Source organism: Stegostoma tigrinum, chromosome 21 (genome assembly GCF_030684315.1).
Source record: "Stegostoma tigrinum isolate sSteTig4 chromosome 21, sSteTig4.hap1, whole genome shotgun sequence".
Classification (NCBI taxonomy): domain Eukaryota; kingdom Metazoa; phylum Chordata; class Chondrichthyes; order Orectolobiformes; family Stegostomatidae; genus Stegostoma; species Stegostoma tigrinum.
In genome coordinates, this window is record NC_081374.1 from 28297558 (window position 1) to 28322659 (window position 25102).

The 25102-nt window shown below is 38.6% G+C and overlaps 2 protein-coding genes and 2 long non-coding RNA genes across 8 annotated transcripts in view; 2 read left to right on the forward strand and 2 right to left on the reverse strand.

Moving 5' to 3' along the window:
* Window positions 1–324: 324 nt before the first annotated feature.
* LOC125462791 (suppressor of cytokine signaling 2-like) lies at window positions 325–18247 on the reverse strand. Of its 5 annotated transcripts, none has more exons than XM_048553167.2 (3): window positions 17214–18247; window positions 16374–16597; window positions 325–2787 (listed from the first exon to the last, which is right to left on the reverse strand). In XM_048553167.2, the coding sequence occupies exons 2-3, from the start codon at window positions 16501–16503 to the stop codon at window positions 2315–2317; spliced, it is 603 nt and encodes a 200-aa protein (XP_048409124.1). In that variant the 5' UTR covers window positions 16504–16597; window positions 17214–18247; the 3' UTR covers window positions 325–2314. The 5 variants fall into 5 exon arrangements, with proteins under 5 accessions (XP_048409124.1, XP_048409127.1, XP_048409126.1 ...); XM_048553170.1 differs by lacking the exon at window positions 17214–18247 and adding an exon at window positions 17100–17154; XM_048553169.1 differs by lacking the exon at window positions 17214–18247 and adding an exon at window positions 16921–17031.
* Window positions 17196–19085, forward strand: LOC125462793 (uncharacterized). Its single transcript, XR_007249717.2, has 2 exons — window positions 17196–17422; window positions 17512–19085. It is a non-coding gene; the product is annotated as an uncharacterized LOC125462793 (long non-coding RNA).
* Window positions 19086–19247: 162 nt separating this feature from the next.
* The window catches only part of LOC132210840 (uncharacterized), a 116050-nt gene continuing 110195 nt past the window's right edge, over window positions 19248–25102 (forward strand). Inside the window, exon 1 of the long non-coding RNA XR_009447010.1 lies at window positions 19248–19485. This is a non-coding gene — a long non-coding RNA (uncharacterized LOC132210840). The remainder of the gene's footprint in view (window positions 19486–25102) is intronic.
* The window catches only part of LOC125462792 (diphosphoinositol polyphosphate phosphohydrolase 1), a 155517-nt gene continuing 152665 nt past the window's right edge, over window positions 22251–25102 (reverse strand). Inside the window, exon 5 of the mRNA XM_048553173.2 lies at window positions 22251–25018. Coding sequence (XP_048409130.1) covers window positions 24825–25018 — 194 coding nt within the window. The 3' untranslated portion in view covers window positions 22251–24824. The remainder of the gene's footprint in view (window positions 25019–25102) is intronic.

Sequence of the window (25102 nt, forward strand, 5' to 3'; positions counted from 1 at the left end):
CACGCTACACTGGGCATGAACCCAAAATAGTATCAGAATAACTCCCAGATTTGGATTCCCACCACTTCCATTAAACAATATCTGGCAAAATATGAGAAATTCTCATATCCAGTTGAAACAAAAATGTACAGTGAAATTGAGTGAAACAATGTAATCTATGTAATAAAAGTAAAAGTTTTAACAGAATTAGGGATGCAGGTAAAAGGGAGTATTCTTTCCAAGTGAGCATATAGCCAGTGTTCGAAGATAATTTTTTGTACTGTATCAGTACCCAGGATAAATAAATATACAGCATAGTAAATATCCATCAGCTAAATCCAGAGGTAGGTATAATAGATGTTTTTATTGCAGAATGGAAGATTAAGATTTGAGCAAGTCAGTGACAGGTGGGACTACAGTTCTAGAAATGGATCACAGTATACTACTGTTTGTGTGTCATACATAGCCAAAGATAGAACAAGCTTTACAGGCTGGGTGACCTTTCCTGTTCTATTAATTCTTAGGCATCAGCAAGCCAATTAGGCAGCTGCTTCTCTACTCTACAGATACCAGTGCATTACTGGCATCATACATTATAGTAGAAAAGCAGCTGCATGGTGCATCAGTTCGCTCCTGACATCATTCCAATTTCGCAATGCAATGCCATGGCCCAGATTTTGCAGCCAGTGGTAGTGACGGGACGGAGGTCACCACTGACATGAAGTAAAGCAGCCACAAAGGAAATACTGCACTCTATGGCATTGGCTTCTTAAACAGATGGAAATGTGCCATCTAGAGTGTCAGGGGAAAGTGAAGACAAGAAGCTGACTGATCAGTTGACTAACTTGACAAATTCGTACAGACAGTAAAGCAGAAGTAAAATGCAAGGCTTGGTATTTGCATTCTAATCACTGCAGGAAGAGCAAATGAAAGATTGGACATAGGACTAAGATAAAAGCTGGGGAAATAAATTTTTTAAACATTAAAAACCTGTGGAAGTTTTAATCAAGAAATGCTGAGAATTACACTCCACATATGAAATTAGATTATCAGGGCTAGAGATATTGTTCAGCACTAATTATGATTTTCCATGTTGTTAAAAATCATACTGTTAACATTTTCAGAATTTTTCCAGCAAGAATAGTGCATAAGAAGTTCATGCTCATGCCAAATCACTGACTGCTTTGACTGCATCTGCAGAGACTGCAACTGTGTATAAATTCAGGGTGCAGGATATGATTGACAGCAACTACTGGCTATTTGTACTTAGCTGAGCATGTACAGATGCCTGAAGTTGTTGCCTGTCATGATGGTCAATGCTGGCAGTTCTATCATCATTACAAACACCAACTCTAGATCAATTTGCTTTAGATAGACTAATTTTCAGGAACAGTTTAATGCACAAGTATTTTTGTGCTCAATTGTTTTGATTAATTTACCAGTAATTTTCAAATCACATTACATATGACATTCTCAACCATTATGAAGTTTTGCCTTTTCTGCAGGTTAATTTTAGGCAGTTGGCATGCCATATAATCTTTTGTCTAATATTTCAACTTAAGTGGGAAAATGCTGATAGTACAAGTTCTCTATAATTCATTATACTGCAGGTAGTGATATCAAATATTGGCTAACATTTCCTGCAACACTCAGTGAGAACCAAATCGCCTCATGTACCAATCTGTTTGGTAGAAAACCCTCAGTTTGTCCACATGGGGTATGTAAGGGTCACTCTGGGGAGCACAAGGAAGCAGTGCTCTTATTCAGTCTAAATGACTAATTCAGCAATTCTTTTATTCTCAATAGTACATGCTGGCAGTTGAGCTAAAAGCTAGGGGCACAACGAAATTTGCTAACGATGCTCTCCACAACACTGTCTCTGGAATATTTCACTGGCAATACAGGATTTTATCTTTTGATTCCTTCCATCCTCAGCCAGCCAAGGCACAAGAATCACCACAAACCAAGCTATTCTTCAAATACCACATTTCGAGAATGCATGTTGTATAAAATGTACAGTATATCATATCAAGCCACAGCTGTCAAAAGAAATAATGAACAAAAATCAAAAATTTACCATAATTACCGTGAAAACTAAATGGATTGCTTTTACTAAGAAACTGTAAAATTTGTGCGTACATTAAATTAAACCGAACATGAAAACGATGGACAGCTTAATTCCTTATCTATTAGGTGTGTTGCAATAGAGCACCAAATCTCGTTAAGTCATTAACATGAAACAGTTGAATATTTCCTCCATGTCACAAGTCCCACTGTCATTTATTGTTGACATTTTCTCTCCCACACACTTTAGGAATGATTATCTCTTTATGAGTTACAAATGGAAAGGGTATTCTAATAAATATTTCTTTAATCTAGCAGGTAAGGGAAGTTCTTGGATTGCCTTAGTACTTTTATTGATTATAATTCTACATAGATGTTGCAATGAAGGTGTTGCAATGTACAAGGGCTTGGTCAGTTTCAGGTGAATCACTGTATCTTTAGTCACTGGTGCAAGTGACTGGTCATTTGTGGCTTGGGCACTTTTAGACAACAAGACATAATGCTGGATAAGATCAACCACGTCTTCAAAATTCTTGAGCTTTGGTTTTGCCAAAACCACTGAATCAAAGCCAAACTTTCCCTCGTTGTATTCAATACGAAGGTGTGCAGGTCCTGAGCTTGTTTTGACCGAAAGTGTAAGAAGATATTCTGGGTTAGAGCTATCCCGGATTAGAAATGTGCCTTCCGTGGTTTGGTTCAGAATCTGTCGTGCTTCAACTGAGGTAAGTGCTCCCCAATACCAGCCTGGAAAGAGAAAGAACAAGGATAGAGTGAATTACACCTTTTACGTAATTATATTGCAAACTGACTCAGGATAACAGATCAAAGCAGAAATCATTTGTTCATTCAACAATATTTAATTTTCACTAGTTAAACTTTAACCAATATCAAATGTGTTACAAAGTAGTGCAAAATCTATTCAGAAATAACAAAGAAGGCAAGCAAATCCACTCAAGCTGAATTTATAGAATCCCTTTTTCCTATTTTCCCCTCATGCTTTTTATTCTTCAATTACAGAATTCAAAAACTTGTTATAATTGATTTTATATCAATAACACCTCTTAGAAAAGAACACACGTTACAATAAGTCTGGGTGTTACAAAGATTCTTTCAACCTCCTGATTTCTGTATGCAGTGCTTGTTATGGCTATGTTTTCAATTTATTTCCTATTAATGAAAATAAATAGTTATGTTTAGCTTGGGGTGAATTTTGCCATCACCCTGCCAGCCCATTTGAAGTACGTGAGGTCTGTCTGAGACCCATCCACCCAACTCCATCCTACCCATTATATTAATAGGAGGCAGGTAAGGCATTAGGCAGCTCATCTGCCCTTAGGCCTATTCAGGCTTTCAGATAACTACCATTTAGTTGCCTCAGAATGCCTGCACCGCAATTTTTGTTCTACTGAGGATCAGCAAGCTGGCAGATTTCATTGCAATGCTGCTTCTGGGCAGAAAGGGGTGTACATGTTTGAAGTGTGCCTGAGAAGTGTACAGCCCCTTTATCCTCCCCCATCACACCAACTCTCAGAGTGTAGACCCATCCAAATCCCGGCCTATCTGCAGCTCCAGGATCTAAGGCACCTCATCCTCAGGAACCACTTGATCTTGGGACTGGTGGGTTTACGGAGCTGCTGGCCAATCAGATGGCTGTAAGCTCTCTACAGTAGGATTTCCTATCCCAGAAGGGTCGAAGTCTCACTTTCATGGAATGAATATTTCCCCACATATTATCACTGTGGAGCAGTGGATTTCTGGTCAGCACAGTGCTGACAAATCTTTTGGCCACGTGCCAGATAATCTGTCACTTCAAAAAATTCACCCCCGTGTTGATTTCTATTTCCATCATAAATACTTCAATTTCACCTTCCGAAATTTTCAAATTATGGAAATTCAGCTCAATTCCTTTCTTGCAAGTCAGACTCTTTCTACCTGCTATAATTCTGGTAAAGTTCCTTTCATGTTTCCCCCAAAGCTCATGTAGCTCTAATGTAAAGTATGATGAGGAACACAGAGCATCAAATTGCATTCAGATTCGGTCTATCACTTTGTACAGAGGCACGATCTACAAAAATATGAATTGCAAGCAGAGACAGTCAGTTCAGTTCCTTGTATCTGTTCAGCCATTCAATAAGAACATGGTTGATTAGATTAGATTCCCTACAGTGTGGAAACAGTCCCTTCGGCCCAACAAGTCCACACCACCCCTTGAAGAATCCCACCCAGACCCGTCCCCCTATAACCCACTCACCCCTGAACACTATGGGCAATTTAGAATGGCCAATCCACCTGGCCTGCACATCTTTGGACTGATCAGTTTCCAGTTTTGCTTAATCCTTCTTGATAAAAAGTCCATTATCCCATTTTCCTTCTTCACAATTTCCTTAACCCTCCCATTCATAATTAAGAATTTCTTTAACAAAATGACTATACTCTGTAACATTTCCATTAAACCAAGCCTTACTATCTACAAACTGCATCTTTCATAGTGTTCTCCAAATGTATTGCCTCATCTCAGTTCTGCATTAAACTTTATTTGCCACTCATTGCTCATTGTCAAGGCCTCCAAATTCATCTGTAATTCACTGTTTTCTCCCTCACAACCCAGTTCTTTTTATTTTATCTATGAAATGTAACTGGGCACGATGCAAATGTTCCGGGCACCCCACTAACCAGCACCACCAGTCTGAGAAGGACCACATCTAGAAAAGATGTTTTATGAACTTGAAGTGATCCAATTCATTATATCCAAAGTAAACATATGGAACTAAGTATAGAATTTACAGAAGTGTTTATATTGTGGTGCTTTAGAGAAAAAAAAACTACACAGAATTACTACATACAGAACAGAATTGCTACATGCAGAATGAGGCTATTTAGCTAATCACAAACTTGCCATTCATGGCAACAGTAACTCAACTTGTTTCCCCATAGCCCCACAAATTTTCTCTCTTCGGGTGCTTCTCCAAAGCATGGTGACCAGTTATACATTATGTGTAGTAGAAAAATCTGGACTGCCAGGGAGAATGCATGAGATGTGAAATTATCAAGCGTTTAAAACAGTTTACCAAGCTAAAGTATGGATTAATTTATTATTCCCAGTTAAAATTTTTGTAGCTATACATATATGTTTTGTTGCTCTGCGTAGTGGGAGAATTTTACAGCAAACGTCTGTTGAAATAACCATCTGGTAAAACTGCCTGAAAATGAACTGATGCAGACTAAGACAGTTTTAAAAGAACAGCCAAAAAAAACAGATCATGCATGGTTTGGGCTACAAACATGTTTTGTAGGCTACAATCTAAAATTAAAGTTAACTAATCAAATCGATTATCTTCCCTTGCTTTCATTGGATTTCCATCTGCTTTGTGCTAAAAAGTGAATCTTTGGTGGAAAATTCCTGGAAGGCTTTGTCTGAAAACAGATGCTGCACTGCAATTTACTGAAATAGTACAAAAACGCACAATTATTATTTCCAGAGGTGCAGGCGTGGCACACAGGCAAGTAACAAACATAGCTATATACTCTATCCTTTATTTGTTTATATAAACAGCTGTTTCAACAATAATCTATTAGAAGGAGGAAGCAAAACTATAAACTTTATGTTTTTTTCGAATATGATTAGTGGTGACCTCTTACATTAATGTGAGTTTCACAAACTTATACGGACAGAGTCAAAATAAAGAGGTCCAGATGCATTATTAAGTTCCCACACAGAAAAGTGCACATAATTACCAACATGAAACAACGGTTTTTATTTGGAAAGGATAAGGAACTGAACAGAGTGCAACTATTTGTACTATGGAGATCTGCCAATGAGAAAGTAGATTTGGAGGATGGGCATGGGTATGGAGGAAGAGGGAATGACAAGATTGACAGTTATGAAAATGCACAGATATAAAAGATGACAGTCCCACAAGCTTTGAAAGTTCATCCAGTAATATCTATGTGGATGGTAACAGTAAGGATATTATCATTAACATAAAAAAAATCAATACTTTCAATGGACTGATTATCCAAAAATTCAACTCATCGTAGAGGAACCCAATGAGTCCTGAAATCAAACAAAGAAAATGCCATGCAAAGTTCCAAACACAAAATAACTACTGCACACAGGAATGACATCCTGTTAAAACATCTATGATTATTGAGACAACAATTTCATTCACATGTTATAGCAACTACCTAAAACATTCCCCAGCTCTTTACATAAACAAAATGAAAGCAAAAATAAATCCAACAATTAAAGCTGTCCATTCTGCAAAACTATCTATTGCAAATCATAATGAAATCTCTATGAAATTATTAAGAAGATGGGACATTTTACAACTTTGGGGTACATTTGAGTTATTTCTCTTTGAATTTTTTTAAAGAGACACTAAGCTAGACAAACCACACAATGACAGTAATTGTACTAACTGGATGTATTTTAGATAAATACTTTCAAATGGATGAGGTTGTTGGCTTGCTCGCTGAGCTAGCTGGTTAGTGTGCAGACATGTCATCACCATGCTAGGTAACATCATCAATATGGCCTCTGACAAAACAGTGTAGCTGTACTCCACTTGGTATTTGCATGAACCAGTCTGTTAAGTTGGTTAGCTAGTTAATTAACCAGTTAATTTCTGGTTTTGTTCTGCACAGGTTTGCAAGACCCCATATGCAAACCAAAACCCAAGCTACAAATCTTTGCAAGAACCTTAAAGTTTTAAATGGAAGATAGCATTCAATAGTTTAAAACTGTCTTTCAATCCAAAACAATGGCAGCCATGGCCTTACTGATTACTGAATGCCTTATCTCCAGTCAGCAACAGGATTTTCTGACCCCAGATATAGCTAAATACAGTGAAGTGGGAGTATTTTTTGCTCCTAAACAACACTTCAGTTCCAGTGTTGTAAGAACAAACCTCTCTCATTGGCGTAAACATTCGCATTTACTCAGTAGATTAATTTAATACATTATTACAGGCAGTATTTGTTCGAAGTCATTGGAACAAAGCTAAGATTGCTTAAACCAATATTGAACATTTTAAAATGAAATGTCCTGAAAGGCAACATAAACATACCAAAATAACAAAATTGAGGAGTTCTAGGGCACCATGAAGAATTGCCATTGGCAGTAGTTGGGCAATTTTGCATTTGACATCCCTGCTTTGGCCATGGCCCAGCAGATTAATACTGTTGCTGTAAACCATAAAGCATCTAGATGGTCAGCTGTATTGTGATGTCCTTACAAATAGTCAAATCACAGTACATTTTATGCGAAATATATCATGGCATAGAAAGATCCCAGTTATTTGTGGATCTGTCCGTTGTTTACCTCTGAGAAACAAGGTGGGGCAAGTGACTGAAGTGTTAGTCGGACAGCACTTTGGGCCCAATGCCCATAATTCTCTTCGTTTTAATATAGTTTTGGAAAAAGATAGGACAACTTCACGGGTTAAGATGCTGATCTGGAGCTGGGTCAACTTTGGGGCCATTAAGCAGGTCTAGCAGAGACGGACTGGGTGAGTCTGCTTCAATGAAAAGGAAAAATTGGCAAATGGGAGGCTTTTAAAAGTGTGATATCAATAGTCCAGGGACAGAATGTCCCTTTTGGGATGAAGAGAAAAGGTGGCAGGTGTAAGGATCCCTGGCTAACTAGAGATGTTGAAACTGTGGTCAGAGTAAAGAAGAAGGCATACATTGGTTTAAGCCATCAGACTCAAGTGAATCCCTAGGTGAATATAAAAGGTGCAGGAGCACACTTAAGAGGAAAATCAGAAGAGTAAAAAGAGGGTGTGAGATGGAATTGGCAGATAAGGTTAAAGTACAATCTCAAGCAGATCTATAGCTATACTAAGAGTAAAAGGATGGCTACAGAGAGAATATGACCCCTTAAAGATCAGCACGGCCATCCCTGTGTGGAGCCACAGGAGTTAAGGGAGATTTATAATGAATACTTCTCCTCAGTGCTTGCTGAAGAGAGAATCACGGATGCAAAAGAAATAAGCGAAACAAGTGAGGATGTTAGGACTGCATAAATATTACCAGAGAGGAGGTGCTTGCTGTCTTAAAGCACATTGAGGTGGATAAATCCCTTCAGTCTGATCATGTCCATCCTCAGACATGCGGGACGCCAGGGAAGAAATTGCAGAGGCCTTTGCAGAGATTTTTGCTTCATCTTTGATGAAATTCTAGAAGACTGGAGGGTGGCTAATATTGTACCATTGTTTAAGAAAGGTAGTAAAGACAGGCCAGTGAGCCTGACATCAGTGGTAAGCAAGCTATTGAGAGGATACTGAGGGACAGGATCAACAAACATTTGGATGGTAAATGTCTGATTAGAGATAGTCAGCATGGATTTCTGCACGGGAAGTCACGTCTGACAACTGAGTTTTTCAAAGAGGTAACCAAAAGGCCGGATGAGGGCAGGGCAGTAGATGTTGTCTATATGAACTTTATTAGGGCCTTTGACAAGGTCTCACATGGCAAGCTATTCATGAAGGTTAGGTTGCATGGGATCCAGGGGGAGCCAGCTAATTGGATTCAAAATTGCCTCGATGGTCAGAAGCAGAAAGTGGTGGTTGAAGATTGTTTCTCAGACTGGAAGCCTGTGACAAGTGGTGTGTCACAGGAGTCAGTGCTGGGACCTTTGTTATTTGTTATTTACGTAAGTGATCAGGATGTGAACGTTCAAGGCATGATTAGTAAGTTTGCGGATGATACAAAATTAGGAGGTATCATAATTAGGAGGAAGGTTGTCAAAAATTTCAGAGGGATCTTGATCAGATGAGGAAGTGGGCTGAGGATTGGCAAATGCAATTCAATACAGATAAATGCACCTCGGAAAGTCAAACCAAGGTGGGATTATACGCTAATTGGTAAAGTCTTGAGGACTGTTGTGGAACAGAGGGATGTAGAAGTACAAGTACATACTTCATTGAAAGCGGTGTCACAGTTAGACGGGGTGGTGAAGAAGGCATTTAGCATGCTGGTCTTCATCAGCCAAGGTACTGAGTATAGGAGTTGGGACATTATATTTCAGTTGTATAAGTTGTTGATGAGGTCACACTGGGTGTTTTGGTCATCCTGTCACAGGAAAGAACTAGCTAAACTGGAATGTGTGCAAAGAAGATTTACAAGGGTGTTGCCACGACTAGTAGGCCTGAGTTGTAGGGAGAGGATGGTCAGTGTATTCCTTGGGATGTAGGTGAATAATGGGAGACCTTATTGAGGCATATAAAATCATGATAGATGAATGCATATAGTCTTCTTCCTAGGGACGGGGAATTGAAAACTAGAGGGCATAAGTTTAAGGTGAGAGGGGAAATATTTAAGAAGTACCTGAGGGACAACTTCTTCACACAGACAGTGGTGGGTATATGGAATGGGCTTCCAGAGAAAGTGGTTGAGGCAGATACATACAATAGTAACATTAAAAAAGCATTTGGATAGGTACATGGGTGGGAAGGGTTTAGGGGGATCTGGACCAAATGCTGGCAATTGAGACTAGCTGAGGGGGCATCATGGTCAGTGTAGACCAGTTTGGGCCGAAAGGCCTGCTTCCATGCTGTATTACTCAATGACTCTACATAATATTAGAACATAGAACAATACAGCGCAGAACAGGCCCGTCGGCCCTCAATGTTGCGCCGACCTGTGAACTAATCTAAGCCCCTCCCCCTACACTATCCCATCATTATGCATATGCTTATCCAGGGACTGTTTAAATGCTCCTAATGTGGCTGAGCTAACTACATTGGCAGGCAGGGCGTACCACACCCTTACCACTCTCTGTGTATTATTTAACAGTAAAGGGACACGAATGGTGTAACTTGCACTTTCTGGTGTGTAATGTATTTATTGCATACTAGAATGATAAACATTTTGATGATATTTATTAAGTCTAATGTATTAATGGATTTTATAGTTTAAGATCAAATTCAAATTTATGTTTCTACTTGTGAGTGCACTCTTTCTTCCATGATCCGAAAGACACAAGGCATCACAGTAAAATGTTAATAGTAATTGGGCAAATTATAATTATTCCTTCACATGCAAAATTGATGATTTTATCCGCGAAAGACTTCCACAGAGACAGGTCAACTCAGCCACCTCAGCATTCTTTGCATACAAGGCCTAACTCAAAGTCTTAAGTTAATTCAGTTATCGAGAATGTTACAGTGCATTGCCTACCAGGTGTAATTGAATACGAGCTGGGACAAGCAAAACCAACTTCCTCTCCCTAACTGAATAGCAGAAACAATGCATCAAAAGTACCTCTGGCTGGAAACAGAACACACCTGGAAACTTCCTGTATTGTATCACTCAATTCTGAGCCAAGTAATGTGTTAATCAACGAACCCTTTATAGGAGCCTGAGTAATGAAAAAAGTTTCTAAAAACAAAAAAAATTAATCAACCTATTCAGCCATGTTAATACACACCCCTTGACAGGGTGGGGCTTCTCCTGGCACAGGGGTATGGACACCACGAGAATTTTTATAGTTAATATTTTACTCTGATCACTTGTGTTTCTAAGACCAGAGAAGAAAGAACACACTCACAAACCTTTTGAATAAGACATTTTCCAGTTATTAATCTATTGCAATGTAAAATAAACCACAGAAATGGGTTTGAGTGCTATGCAGAATAATGATGTATTGTTTACCATTGGAACTTACAATAAACTTTTTTCTCAATAAAATATCACAGACCTTTAATTTTGAACTGTAAAAATTATTTGCAAGCCAGGAACTTGTTTTTGTCTCACCCTATTTTTTTGGAGTACAGTTTATTTATATTTGCATTCATCATATCTTGAAAGGCATGGCTAAGAGCTGGCTGATAAGAGCCTGAGAGTTCAATGCCACTTAAGAAAATCACACATACACAGTTACAATTATGTGTCACTAACTTATCTAGGATAAATAACTACTTTTGACAATTGTAACCACCTCTCAGCTCTATTTAAAAATAGCTGCCTTCCAAAAAAGACAAATAATCCAATCTACAGAATGTAGTACCATGGAATGACTCTGGGAAGTCACTGATTACATGATTGCTTACACCAAACACTTACACTAAATTCAAATACCAGCAGGGAAAACACAAAATAATCATTTATATTTTATTTACTCGTTGCCTGTTAATCCACATATTTTTTGTAAACACTAGTTTGTTTTTCCAAGAATTCCACATTTTAGCATTCTTTCAGACACATTTAATATTGTCCTGCACATTCAAGTCCTAATCTACTCAGTTTCCATAAAGTTAAATGCGATTCATGTAACTGTCCTCCATTTTAAGCATACGGAGATAAATGTGCACAGCAGACTGTAAAAGGAATCAGGTCACTTCAAGACACATGCAAAGACAGAAGATACTGGTAATGACAATCAGGCCACATTATTGAATACATGCAAGCTAAGCTTTATGTTCAGTAAGTTTTAAAACAAAAACGTTAAAACAAGGACATTGTGTAATGGGGATCTTGCATAAGCATGAGCATTTTTTGGCTCTGCATTGCTGATTACTTTCCCAGTAACTTTTTTTTGCCACTGTAAAAAACAGCTTTATTATTTCATTCCATTGCTGTAACTGAGCTGTTATGAACTTTGGACTGTTTTTCCTAGAAACAGTCTGAATTTTATGAAAAGGGAAAGTACTTTTTAAATAAAGAATTAAAAGGGCATTTCAACCGGGACAATAATTCTTAGCACTGGAAGTTAGATAAGAGTTTGATTAAAGGGGCCAGCGAGGGCCAACTGAAAGTCTCACTCACCACCATGGTTCTTTTCAAAGCAAAACACTGATTTTGTTTTGCTCACAACAGTAACAATTATTTTACAACAACTAAATCCATAGAGGAAAAAAAAATGGACATTTGGTCTGATTCTGGTATCAATAGGATAAAACAAAATGGAACCATTGACTAATCATGGCAATCATAGTCACTAAACAGATCTAGATAGGAGATAGCTGTTCATTTTTTAGGTAGGTCATAAGTAGTCATAGTCCACCAAGGACCACAAGCATGCCTCTGTTACAGACATTGGTTACATAGCTTGACTGGCATCACCCATATCACCCCACAGGCAAAGAGGTAGTTCCCAATTCCTCTGGAAATAGGAGCTAAACCCACACTGGTTATTGTGAGCCATACACTAGCCATTTAGCGAAATGAACTAAACCAGCCAGCTTTGTATCCCTTTATAACTGATCAAAATAACCAATAAAACTAAAGAATCAAACCAGACCAAATTAAAACATGAACACCCATTAAAGAGGAAACCAACCACATTGACAACGGGTAACCATGTAAAAAGTAGTTTCACCCCATCGGTGAATTGAACCCTGGTCTCTTGGGTTGCAAGTGGGTACTAACCATTATACTAATCGAGAGCTCCTATGAAGCTATTTGTTGAAAGAACACAGAAAGAGGCATACTGAACTATGTGCACAAATAATCATTCAATACGTGGTCTTCACCTTCACCTTAATTTATACAATTAGAAGCAGTAAAAGCCCTACAGATGGAAATATTTGAGGGTCATACTCAAAGCTTATTTGTTCCCCACACCCAAGTCATATCTCAAATTATTCATCCATATTATATTCATAATGATCATTTCCTGAAAAACATCAAGTTCTATCTGAATAAATCAATACTTTCTGTTTCCACTGTCTCCCTGGGGATTTTGTTTCATAGATTACCGATTCACTGATATAATGGGCCATAACCTGTTGTCAAAATGATTGAGAGGTTAATGGTTCTCACTATCATGTATATGTAGGTGGAGCAATAAATTCAGATGAAAGGGAGAGATACAGTAAAATTCTAAAAGCTCTCTCCAGATTACACCACTTACTATGCAATTGTGTGAAGTTGTATTTTACAATGAACACAAACTTAGCTCACCACCAAAAATTGAATCTGTATATTTCAGTTGAAGTACACTTTTAACATGCAATATGCCCCCCTTCTGTATCACTGTCAGGCCACCTTTCTGGCTCTGAAACCTAGCTAATAAAAGTGTACAGTCTCATTGCTTTAATGGATATTTTGGTTGGATATTTTAAAAAATGTAAAATTAAACAAAAGTTTTTTTAAACATTTACATCCAGGTTGTTCTACTTGTCTCAATTTAATCTTTCTCTACCCGATTTTGCACTGAATCCATCCACTCCTAACTTACTCTTCCTTTTTATATCACAATCACACTTAATGTCACAATCCTGCAAACTTATTGGTTAAGGAGATAGAGTTAGTTGCCCCCTTTCCTGAGGTTTTAAAGGCTCAGCCCTTGTCACTCTGACCTTATCAGTTAGTCCCCTCAGCAACTTGCTACTTGAGAACTTCATAAAGCTAAACATGCAGAGGCAAGGCTATTGAAAACACACACAATTATTTTCACTGGTACAAAAAATTACATCCAATTTTTTTTTCTGCTGCTTCATTTTGAATTCATAGTCCTTCAGGTACAGACCACGTCCTCTAGTTTTACTCACTTCATAGTAATGGTTGTGGTCTAAAATATTGAGTATCTTTAGAATCCAAAGAAAAATATTTATATCTTCTTAATCTTTGCTTTTCCCACAATAACTTACCCAATTCTTTTAATTGTTGCTCACAATCCAAATCATCTAGCCTCTCAGTTGTTCTGGTTGCCAGCTTGTGTACTCATTCAATAGCAGCAAAATTATTTTTGTACTGTGGTGTGAACTAGTAAAGCAAGTGCAGTTGCACCAATGATTTAAAAAGTTGCAGAATTAGCTCACAAATTGACCTCTTAATTCATCCCAGCATCTGATTTGCTTTTCTCACTCTCACTGAACATTGCTGTAATAGCTTCAATTAATTTTCTTTCATTTCCAATGCACACAATTTTACTACCATTTACTTAATAGTTTATCCCTGGAATTTATATCATGTGAAACACCTTGCATTTCTGTACCTCATCTGTCATCTGTCTGCTTTGGGTCCAAACATATTTAAAATGACTTCAGTTTTATCCTCTTTCTTTCAGAAATCTACCATCTGAAGTTGAACAAGGATTAGGAATTTAGTATTTGAAATAAAAGCCAAGGGATTTAGGACTAAAGAGCCAACATCACCACTAGCCAAAGGGTACCAATCTGTGCTGCATATTTCTGGGATGCTAATTAATTAACTTTGAATCAAATCTAGACATTGTGCTCTTGACTCCTAGATCTACATCATTTATTAGGATGTTAAATAAGAGATAACCAAAACTATTCCCTGGACTTCACCACTAATATTCTCACAGGCTAATGACAATTTCTGAGACCTACAATCATTTGCATTCTGATATAAACACAAACCGGACTGGAAAAACTCAGCTGATCTAATGGTATAATTTTGCTGAACTTTTTGTTTTAATTTCGTGTCTCCAGCATCCATTGCACTTAGGGTCTAAATGATGAAAGCAATCGCTCAAGCAATTGTGCAACAATTATGAAATATTTTCACTGAATCCTCATTTATTTTCAATGCCAGCCTTCCAGAAGAATGTACTAACGGCCTTACTGACATCAAAATACAACACATTTATTGCACTACCCCTAGAAAACTCACTTCTCAACAACAAAAAAAGCAAATTTAATCAGCAAAATTTTTTCTCTATTATCGCATATTGTTTATGTTTTATATGTCCATTCATATGTCATCTTAGTATTTTTAACAAGAGTTTCTGAAAACTTAACCAGAATAGATTTTCAACTATGTTTTTCTAGGTCAGTTTTGCTGTAATATTTTAAAAGTAGGAGACTTTTCATCTTTTCTGTATTTCCCAGCCATCTTTTCAGTATTCAGTTATTGCCAGGTGATTTTTTTGGCAATCTTTGGGTTCCCAGTTGATTGTTATGCCCTACACAATTTCTCGTTTTAGTTTTTCTCTTAATAAATCAAACATTTGGATTATTGATGTTCATTTCACTTGAAACATTCAATTCAAACTGTTTCTTTGTCATTTTCATCTGCTTTATGCACTCCATGCACGAATGTTGGTCTAGAATCTACTTAAATAAACAATGAAGAGATCATTTTGGGTTGGGGTTACTGTGAGTGAACAGTTATTGCATGATGAAACTGAACTGAATTCTGTCAAGATTTACATTTGTGTGACCAGACTATTCATACAAAACTCTCAATAGTAGAACTACACAATTGTAATTTATTTAACTCGCACAGAAATGGAACAGCGACTACATTCTCATAGAATTGTTAATGTTAGTGTTAAAATGAAATACTGGCAACATGTCATAAAATATTCCATTCACTACCAAGTTGCAAATCAACATGTGCTGTTATTGCTAAGCCATTTTTGCATTATTTACATTATTAAGATACATTCAACAATATTTATTCTAGAACTGTTAAAAAAGTACTAAAAATGTGAACGATCTTTTACCCCAAATAATACCCATTGGTTACTTAACCTCCCACAATGCTGTTTATAGTTTTAATTAATTCTTTACACACAATCTTTTTCTCCACTCGACATGCAAATTGTGTTGATAAATAATTTTCTACCAATATTTTAATAAAGTTGAGAATTTTTGCTTAACTTTCTATCATTTCAGATTTCAAATTAATATCTCATTTTACAGTTTTCTTCTTGATTGAGCAGATCAAGTGCATCCTAACTCAATAATATTGAGCTTCTAAAAATCTTACCTATCCTTAAGTAATGGCTTACAAGAAGTTCATTTTAGTGATTACTTCTGTACGTATTACTGTTCAAAATCAATAATAATATCCCAATTGATAAAACAGGCTTTATTCTTTCTCAAATGACGGAAAAGGTTCTTTCCTAAATATGTCTGTTTCTAGTGTTGAACACGAGTTAGTGGAACAAATACGAAAACTTATCCTGCAGACTTTTAGACGTGAAAGATGCTAAAGCTACTGTCTCCATTGACAACCATCAAATTCAAACACTTTATGTGCGATACCACTCCAAAAAAAATGTACAAGTAGTTTCACTGAAATTGCAATATTTACAAGAAAAATATTTATTTTTCGTATTAGTCGCCTTCCCCATCTACTAAGGTTCTCGTGTATGTGGGTTGGAATTTAACTACGAAACAGCGTTAGGATGAATCACATATGGGGTAAAGTATATTGCATTTTAACAAAAAGTGAAATTATAAAAAAGAGTATTTACTTAAATATCGGGAACTATGGAAAATAAAAAGACCCTAGACACTCCGCTACATTCTGATAGGCAAACTGATTCCAGTATTTTAAAACAGACTCCATTCACAAACCGACCAGTACGTCTAAATTTACTCGATTAAAAATCTATACATTCACTCTCAGCGTACCTGTAAGCTCCAAATGACTCATGGTGCAGGAGATACGGAACAAATCAGAATGTCCTTCCCGGAGGTCAAGGGGGTCCTGAGACGAACTGCCGGAGGACAGCGGGGTTGCTGCTTTCTCCTGGCAGATCATAGAGGTGATAAATTCAAATGACTGCTGATCGCACTTCAATCGAAACGTCTACATCGGCCAGAAAAATAAAGGCTTTGTTCCCAGCGCTCTGAATCTGGACAAAGAGAAAGCTGATTAATAGTAAAACTGACGGAAACTCTTCCCACATTAAAGTTCACACCACGCGCTGCTTCAAAATAAATCTTCCCATACGAACAGCAACGTCTTAGCCGCCCGTAAATGTGACTACACTCATTTTCTCCAGCATCTTTTCGGAATTCGGGTTTATTTTCCAACCTCGATCCAAACAGTAGAGGCGTTTACTACGACACTGACATTAATTTATGCATGAGGGAGCGCAAAATGCTTTCGAGTAAAAATCAATCGCTCCGATATAAAAGAATCGCAACTGCTCAAAACGGTTACTACCGCACTGACTTTTTTTGTAGGCAAGAGCGCAAAATGTTTTGAGTAAAAATCAATCGTGTCCGATAAAAAAATTCGCAATTGCCCAAAGACATTGAACACGAGCCTTCAGATCAGTTCCTGTACTCGCTGCTCGCTCAAAATGATATTCCACCACATTCTTGTAACTCATTCATAAACACATCACTTACATGAACTAATTGCCACTTCATTTCCCCCACCCCCTCGCAGGCTTGTTAATGCGCACCGAACGAATATATTCTCCCGCCGTGTGCTTAACGATTGTAAAACATTAACGTACGCACCTTTTCGTTAATCGGAGCGTTTTCTGTTGTGCGAGCCGGTTCACCGGCTTCCAAACATCGTGCCGTGCCCGCGAACAAGCTTGGTCACCCCGAGTAACTCCACGAACAGCAGCCGGTCACTCAGTGAATCGATTCGGCCTGATTCAACCCTCTCGATCGTGACAGAGTTGAGGCACAGCGGGGCGCGCACAAAAGAAAACGAAAATAGGGTGTGTATTTGTGTGTATAAGTGTGTGGGGGTTGGGGGAGATCTTTTGTTCGTCCCTGATTCTTGGAATTAATTTAACTCTTTGAACAGAAAGGGCTGCTTCATTTCTAACACCCCTCTTCACCCACCGAAGCCCTGGTGACGCCTGGCACAGAATGAACTTACAGCGCACAACAACAGTCCGTTTTCCTTTCGGGGCTTCTCTCAATGGCCAGTTCCCTGGTCAGGACAAGAAGGTGAAAATTTTACGAGCCGCATCTACCAGCCATGGCGAACGCGGCCTCATTTCGTATAAAAGAAAACAACGAAAACAAAAGACAGTGAATTTAAAGTGAGGGGAAGTCACGTGGCGATGAGGAGCAGACCTGAGTCTTCCCTCAGAAAACAGCTCGAATGGAAGCTCAGGACCCCTCTTTTAGAGCATCACTGAACGTATTAAAATCTCAACGCGCGCATACGGGGCCCCAACTCTTCCCATTGAACTTCTTTTTCTCTGTCTCTTCCCACCCCTCCAAATAAATACAGGCTGTGCATTTGGATGTCTCCACGGAATGGGTGACAAACAAATGAATTGTATTTGATGGGAAGCATCGTTGATAAATACAAAGGATGCAACGTATGGATGTGCGCGTGTTTTGCAGCTTAGGATGGTACCAGGCGAAGTTCGCTTCATTTCTGTAGCGTGTTAATATAGTCAAGAGAGGAATCTCAACTGCTTCTGGATGGACGAAGCCAGCAGCTCCCGGCCTCCGAAAAAAGGCGGCGGTGGCCACTTGCGTTGCTTTCCAGGAACTTTCCAAGAACTCAAGTCACCTGCTCTTGTTGCCATTTTACCGCTGGCCAATCAGCGGCGGCGTCGCCCCGCCTTTCGTTTTGTCGTCACAAAGGGTTGGGCGGATTTCACTGGCGTCACTGTCCTATCCCCTCCCCCGGAAGAAGCAGCCTTTCTCCGAGCCGCACTGTTGCTGCGGTGAAGGGACAAAGGGATGCGCCTGTGCTTCCAACCTAGATAAACAAAAGGCCATTACTGTACTGCCTGAAGTCTCTGACATACTGTTCGGTTGAACGGCTTAATCACTTAGCGGAATCTTTCCTGATCTACCTTCGGTTTGTAAATCGAGATTTGCAATGCTGTTGACTGCACATCGCGGACCCCAAGGATTTCGTCTCAATTTTTGTTTTGAGCTGCCAGGTAATTTAACTTTCCTACCGCCCCGTCTTCGTTTGCTGCACAGTGCCAGGTTGCACCACCTGTTTGGGGATCTCTGCGCAAAGGTGGTCACTAATTTACATTTTTTTAAAAAAGACTTCCGATGCTGGGCGAGAATATAAGAGAACGCGAATATTGCAGGGAATTGAGGACAGAATCGGTGAATGAGACGAACGTGATTGCTCCTGGAAAGAGTGCGGTCTCGATGGGCTGAGCCACCGATGAGTCACATTGTACAAATTGTGCTTGCAAAATGAAGTGTTGGGCGGCACCATCGAGCATTTACTGATGGCATCACTTGTTGATTGAAAACACTCAAGTCTGTATATTATTAATGGCTTATATTTCTGCAATATTCAAGTTATACACTTATATAATAAATACTGGCATGTGAAATTCCATTTGTGTAATATCCTGCTGGATCACAAAATATTAAATTCTAATGTTTCATATCCATATGGCTGAGAAAATATTTTAATACTATTCTAGACGAGGAAAAAAAACACTTAAATCGTTGGAATAAATAGGTGCAAGAAGTAGAGTTCGTATGTGGTTAATTCCGTACGCTGAATAGTTTTGGTTCTAACGGAAAATACAACATTTGGCTGTGCAGGGGCAGATCGTGGAGGGCACAGCTGCTGTTCTGACAACTCCATTTTACACGACAGCTACCGCTAAGAAGACAATGTTTAGGACAATGCGTGGGGGGTCTGTTTGTTCATCGCAGTAGTTGAGAGTTTTTTTAACTTCGATATTGACGTCCTACCAGAAAATGAATAATTAATCTAGTTTAAAAACTGCCGCTTTGACAGTCGATGACGGTGGCTCGACAGCGGGGAACAAAAGTTGAAGCGGTAAGTCCGAAAGTAACGCACCAACAAAACTGCCGCCAAGTTGCAGCGGGGAAAGACCTCCACCGTTTTCAGGTCTTTCCGCCATAGGATAACGAGAGCCCGTCTAGGTATGTCCTACATGAGTAGGACATACTTTTGGTCGCAACTGCAAGGAATGTCAAATTCCAAAGCTTGGTTTTCTTCTAATAAAAAAAGTTTGAGTATATTATGTACATAGACAAAGATACTTTTCATAGAAAATTTATGTTTTGTAATAAAAATGTCAAAAAAGCCCCCAGGCTCACCAGAAAAGCAAATATCATCGTGTGTGGTTTTATAACTGTTGAAAATAAAATGTCGACAAGCAAAGATGCGAGAGACACAATCCGGTCGTGATTGGAGTTGAAAGAGGGACTCTCGAAGTCCCGATCAACCAAACTGGTAAGAATACTGTGTGAGGCTGGATGAACACAGCAGGCCAAGCAGCATCTCAGGAGCACCTGAGATGCTGCTTGGCCTGCTGTGTTCATCCAGCCTCACATTTTATTATCTTGGATGCTCCAGCATCTGCAGTTCCCATTATCACTGGTAAGAATACTGGGTGAGCCACTGCATAGATGAGGTAGTGATGAAGCGGTTGAGTTCGACCCCACTAAGTACGAGAAAGAGACTAGAAAACTGCTTAATGAGTTTTGACAATTGCAGTTTTCCAGAAACCTAATTGACGTTAACGTAAAGGTGCGCCACTTTTTAAACGTTGGCGTATTCAGTTTTCGAACATCTTATACAACAGCTTTATATTCATGGGAGGATTCGATCAACTTAGTACACGAACGGTGAAAGGACTGTCAAATTTTTCACCATTCTATTGATATGCTACAGCGTCCTCCAGTGGAATTGCAATGTTTGGTTGAAATTTACATAGTTGTATTGACTTAATCAGGATTTCCCAAAGCACTTCGCGGCCTATAAATTGCTTCAATTATGTGGACTAAATATTCACTCTCTCAAACAGCTGGTAAGATAGCGTTGTAAGCAATTCACTTGTTACCTTGGCGATTTCCTATCATATTCAGGCTATAGATGGTTTTGAATATTTGGCACGGTGGCTCAGTGGTTAACACTACAGCCTCACAGTACTAGGGCCGCAGGTTCAATTCCAGCTTCGGGCAACTGTGCGGAGTTTGCACGTTCTCCCCGTGTCTGCGTGGGTTTCCTCCCACAGTCCAAAGATGTGCAGGCTAGGTGGATTGGCCATGCTAAATTGCCCGTAGTGTTCAGGGGTGTGTGGGTTATAGGGGGATGGGTCTGGGTCGGATGTTTCAAGGGGCGGTGTGGACTTGTTGGGCCGAAGGGCCTGTTTGCACACTGTAGGGAATCTAATCTAAATACCACAGCTGAGCCAAAAAAAGGGTCGGAGTTTTAATATCCCTTCCAAAATACTGCAAAGCAATGCTAAAATCCCCCCAAATAATATAGGAAATTTTTAGGATATGCAGTTTGGCAGGAAGAGGAGGAGCTGAATATTGTCTAAATATGAAAGACTGCAGGAAGCCGCAGCACGTACGGATTTGCGAACCTAGGAACAGGAGTAATCAATTGAGATCATGGGGCCTGCCTCATCACTCAATATGATCACATGATCAATGGCTACAGTACACCCCATCCACCTAACCCTATCACTGGTAGTCCCAAATCTCTTATCAATCCCTTAGAGTCCTTGAAGGGCCACCAGACCCGAAACGTTAACTTTTTTTTCAGATGCTGCCAGACTTGCTCAACTTTTCCAGCAACTTCTGTTTTTGTTCCTAATTTACAGCATCCATTGTTCTTTCAGTTTTTAAGGTGGGTGGAACGTTGGCCTTTTACTTCAGAGGGGAATGTAGTATGAAGATTTTCTACAAATTGTACCAGACAATAGTGGGAATACAGAGAGCAGTTTTGGTCGCTTTATCTAAGGGCAGGGTAATGGCGGAGGTCCAGAAAAGTTCATTCATCTGATCCGAGTCCAGAAGGAGGTTTTCTTATGATGAGAATTTGAATACTTTGCGTCTATACTCATTGGAGTTTAGAAGATTGAGAGATCTTATGGGAGTATATGATTCTCAAGGGAGAAGCTGAGAGGTTGCTTTCTTTCAAGAGAATCTAGGATTAGCAGACATTGTCAGGGCTGCCCATTTAAGAAAGAGGAGGAATAATTTCTGGTCTCACCAGGGCTGTTGAGGCTGGTTTGTTCAGTATATTCAAGGCAGAGAAGGATTTTTAATCTGCGAGGGTTATGGGGAAAATGCATGAAGGTGGAGATGAGGATTGCCAGAATAGCCATCTCGTTGAGTGGCAGGTCAGAGTTGTTGGGCTGAATAGTCGTCTTTCATTCATAGTCAGGTAGGTCATGTAAATATTTCTCAATTATGTAAAAAGCAAAGTCCTGCTAGTGCTGAAAATTTTAAATAAAACTTTGAAATTGTTGGAAATACTCAGCAGCTTCAGTGATATTAAGAGAAATAGCAGACTTTAAACATTAACTCTGCTTCTTTCTTCACAGATCCTGTCAGATCTATGGAGTCTCTCCAGCACTTTGTTTTTATTTCAGATATCTGTGGAGAAACTTTATTTCAGGTTGTTAACTTTGCCATTCTGATGCAGGGTTATCACAATTAAACTCAACTGGCATTTGATTGGTAGGAACTACAGCTATAATACTTTATTGAGTTATAACTCATCCAAACAGGAGAAACATTTCTGTAGTCCCATTAGAGAAGTTAAGAGTTAGATATCAAGCTTACATACTAAAATCAGTGAAATAAAAGTTTTCACTACTAGCTGCCATTATTTCAGTTGGAATCTTTGCATATTAATCATGAGTTCCCTTGAAATATAGTAGCCATTTGTGAGAAGGGAGTGTGGTTACGATATCCATGCTGTAGAGACATCGTAGAGCGAGATGACTAACTTCCAACAACCATCTCCCTATATGCCAGGTACAACTTCCCCCTGGTATCCATCATCAATTCCAGCTTTGCAACCTCAATCCTTCAGCCCTCGTAATAAAGTTATGTGCAGAGATCGGAGAAATTGCAACTATTCTCAGAACAAAATGAGTTTGAGAGAATTGGAGAGGTATTTAAATGGAGTAAATAAGGTGCAGTTGTGCTTATGACAAAAAGGATCACTGGGATGACAGATTTACGATGACTGGCAGAAAAAAACTACAAAAAAAATTAAACATTTTCTTCACTGCCACAAACTAAATATTGGTGTGATATTTACTGTAATTTACATTAGGGATAAGATTGTCATACTTATGAAGTGCAAGGGGAGGGGAAAAAGTCAGCACTTGGTTTTTGAAATACTGCTGAGTTTTTATTTGTTGGCACAGGTTTATTACAATCATCAATCTCTTGCCTCATGTGTATCACACTCAAGTCAGGTAAAATAAGACACTTCCTCCAGTGACTGAATCTCCAACTGTTGTATAATGGGTGCATTAAAAGGTGAAGGGAAGGAATAACATGTCTCATTCTTGATACTGACCATTGTAAAATCTAACACTTACCCCTTCCATCTAAGGCTTCACACAGGAAAGCACCAAAAAATGGCATGTATATACACTGCATTAATTGCAGATAAATTAAGTGGTCATAAGTGACAGATTCCACTGGCTTCACTTCTGCACAAGATTTTCCTATCTGTTCTTCAGAAGTACAAAACAGCTTTTAAGATTCAGTACTCAATTTTACATTAACTGAAACGTCATTTGTCACAAGTACATACCTGAAAATGTGCTAGCGTGAGAGTAAACAACTAAGAATTGTTGTCACTTTCAAACATCACTAGAGAATAGGGCAATGCTTTAGTGGAAACTTGCTTGTCTGACATTGCTCCAGTTTGCTTTAAACCCTCAGCTCTAAACCAGGGATTCAAGTCACTTCTTCACCTGTGCAAAGCAATATAGTTCTAGACTTTCAAATCTTCAAACATCTTAAAAAATATGATTTGGGGAAAAAAGGTTGCCAAAAAAAAATTTGTACAATGATGTTAGTCTTCCACAGTTCTACACTAGTGAACATTTATGTACACAACTTTTTAAAACTGACTGAACTAGATAAAGGGATATCTGTCTGGATGTGACTTTTTAAAATTAAATTCCTTTTCTCAACTGAGAGATTAGTTTATCTCCAGCAACGTTCCTTTCTCCACAGAGGTGGAGGTACAATCTTTTGTCAGCTCATAGACTGTACAAGATTTAAGAACAATATTCTATGGCAATTGAGATTCCTGTATTGATTGAAAATAAAACAAACTAAGCAGGCTGAAATTGTTTTGATGATCAACAGCACTCCTTTCAAAAGAAAGTGCTATATTTCTGTCTTTTTAAACTTCCTTGGTTTTTCTTTCCTAACAGAGAAAGGAAAGTGTCGTGTATTGGGCAATTCTTGTTCCACATTTCACTAATCCAAAACTTGAATTTAAAAAAATAGGCTACGCAGTTTAAGTGCTTAAATGGGATACAGTGTCATTTTTAAATTGCAAGAACAAAAACACAATCAAAATTCAAAACATCAAATTCTCAGCTCTGTTAAGACCTTGAATTGCCTGCAAAGAACATCCTTTAAGTCCAGTGTAGGATGGAATAAGGAGAATAGCAGAGATCTGGAAAAATTAAGCCAAGACACACAAAGTGTACTGCTAAACTGAATAAAATTCAAAGCTCCACAGAGAGCAAGACCCAATATACATGGCTTGAAATTGTCTTACTTAAGGTAAAATGCTTTAGAGATCTCCATGAGCAGTTTTTTTTAAAACAAGCTACCAAAAGCACTGATGAAACATATGTCATGAATGTTATTCCACAAAAGTAGGACAAGTCAGTGATCCAGCAGTTCCGTAGCTTCTTTTTTTAAACTACGTAAACAGTAGTAGTGCAGGTGATAAAGCCAGCAAAAAGTTTACAAAAGCTATATATAAAAAGTTGCAGAGAACTAAAATCAATACCTATTTGGCAACCAAACAATATCCCTAGGTTGAAATCCATTCACCTCACAATTAGCAATTCTACAGGATACCTTGGGGAGAGGTGGATGTAACACCGGTACCTTAATTTCACAATCCTATCAAAAATATACAATATCTAACAAAAAAACACTTACTAGTTATGGCTTTGATCTTCAGCACTATATTTTACATCACAATATAAAGTATCGTTATCAACACTGTGCAGGTCTCCATGCAAAGTTTATTTATACATGTACAATGTATAGAAGCAAACTAGTTCAAACATTCTTTCACTGAACATTTTTCAAGTCCATGCCTTTGGGACTCAATGTATGATAAGTCAATTACTGTGGAGCTCCTCTCAGTCATCTAATACTCGATACTGAACTCTGATTCGCATAAGTTGAGGCCTTTTCTTCAGATAATGTTGCAACAACAGGAGTTCCGTTATTTGCCAAATAGCCTTGTTTGAAGGTTTCAAAATACGAGGCCTGTACAGGTTTATGACACTGAAGAACTTTAATGGCATCATCTATTTTGAACCATTCCCTTTTTCTCCCTAAAGAAAATGAGAAAGATTAAATACAGATGACTGAGTACTTAGTCTCTTCCCCCATCCTCCAAATCTAGGGGTGAGGATAGG

Coding starts and splice junctions, on each gene's coding strand:
- LOC125462791 (XM_048553167.2), bottom strand. CDS start 16,503: ATGATCTGCCAGGAGAAAGCAGCAACCCCGCTGTCCTCCGGCAGTTCG. Junction 2,788..16,373: donor GAGTCATTTGGAGCTTACAG/GTACGCTGAGAG, acceptor TTCTCTTTCCAG/GCTGGTATTGGGGAGCACTT.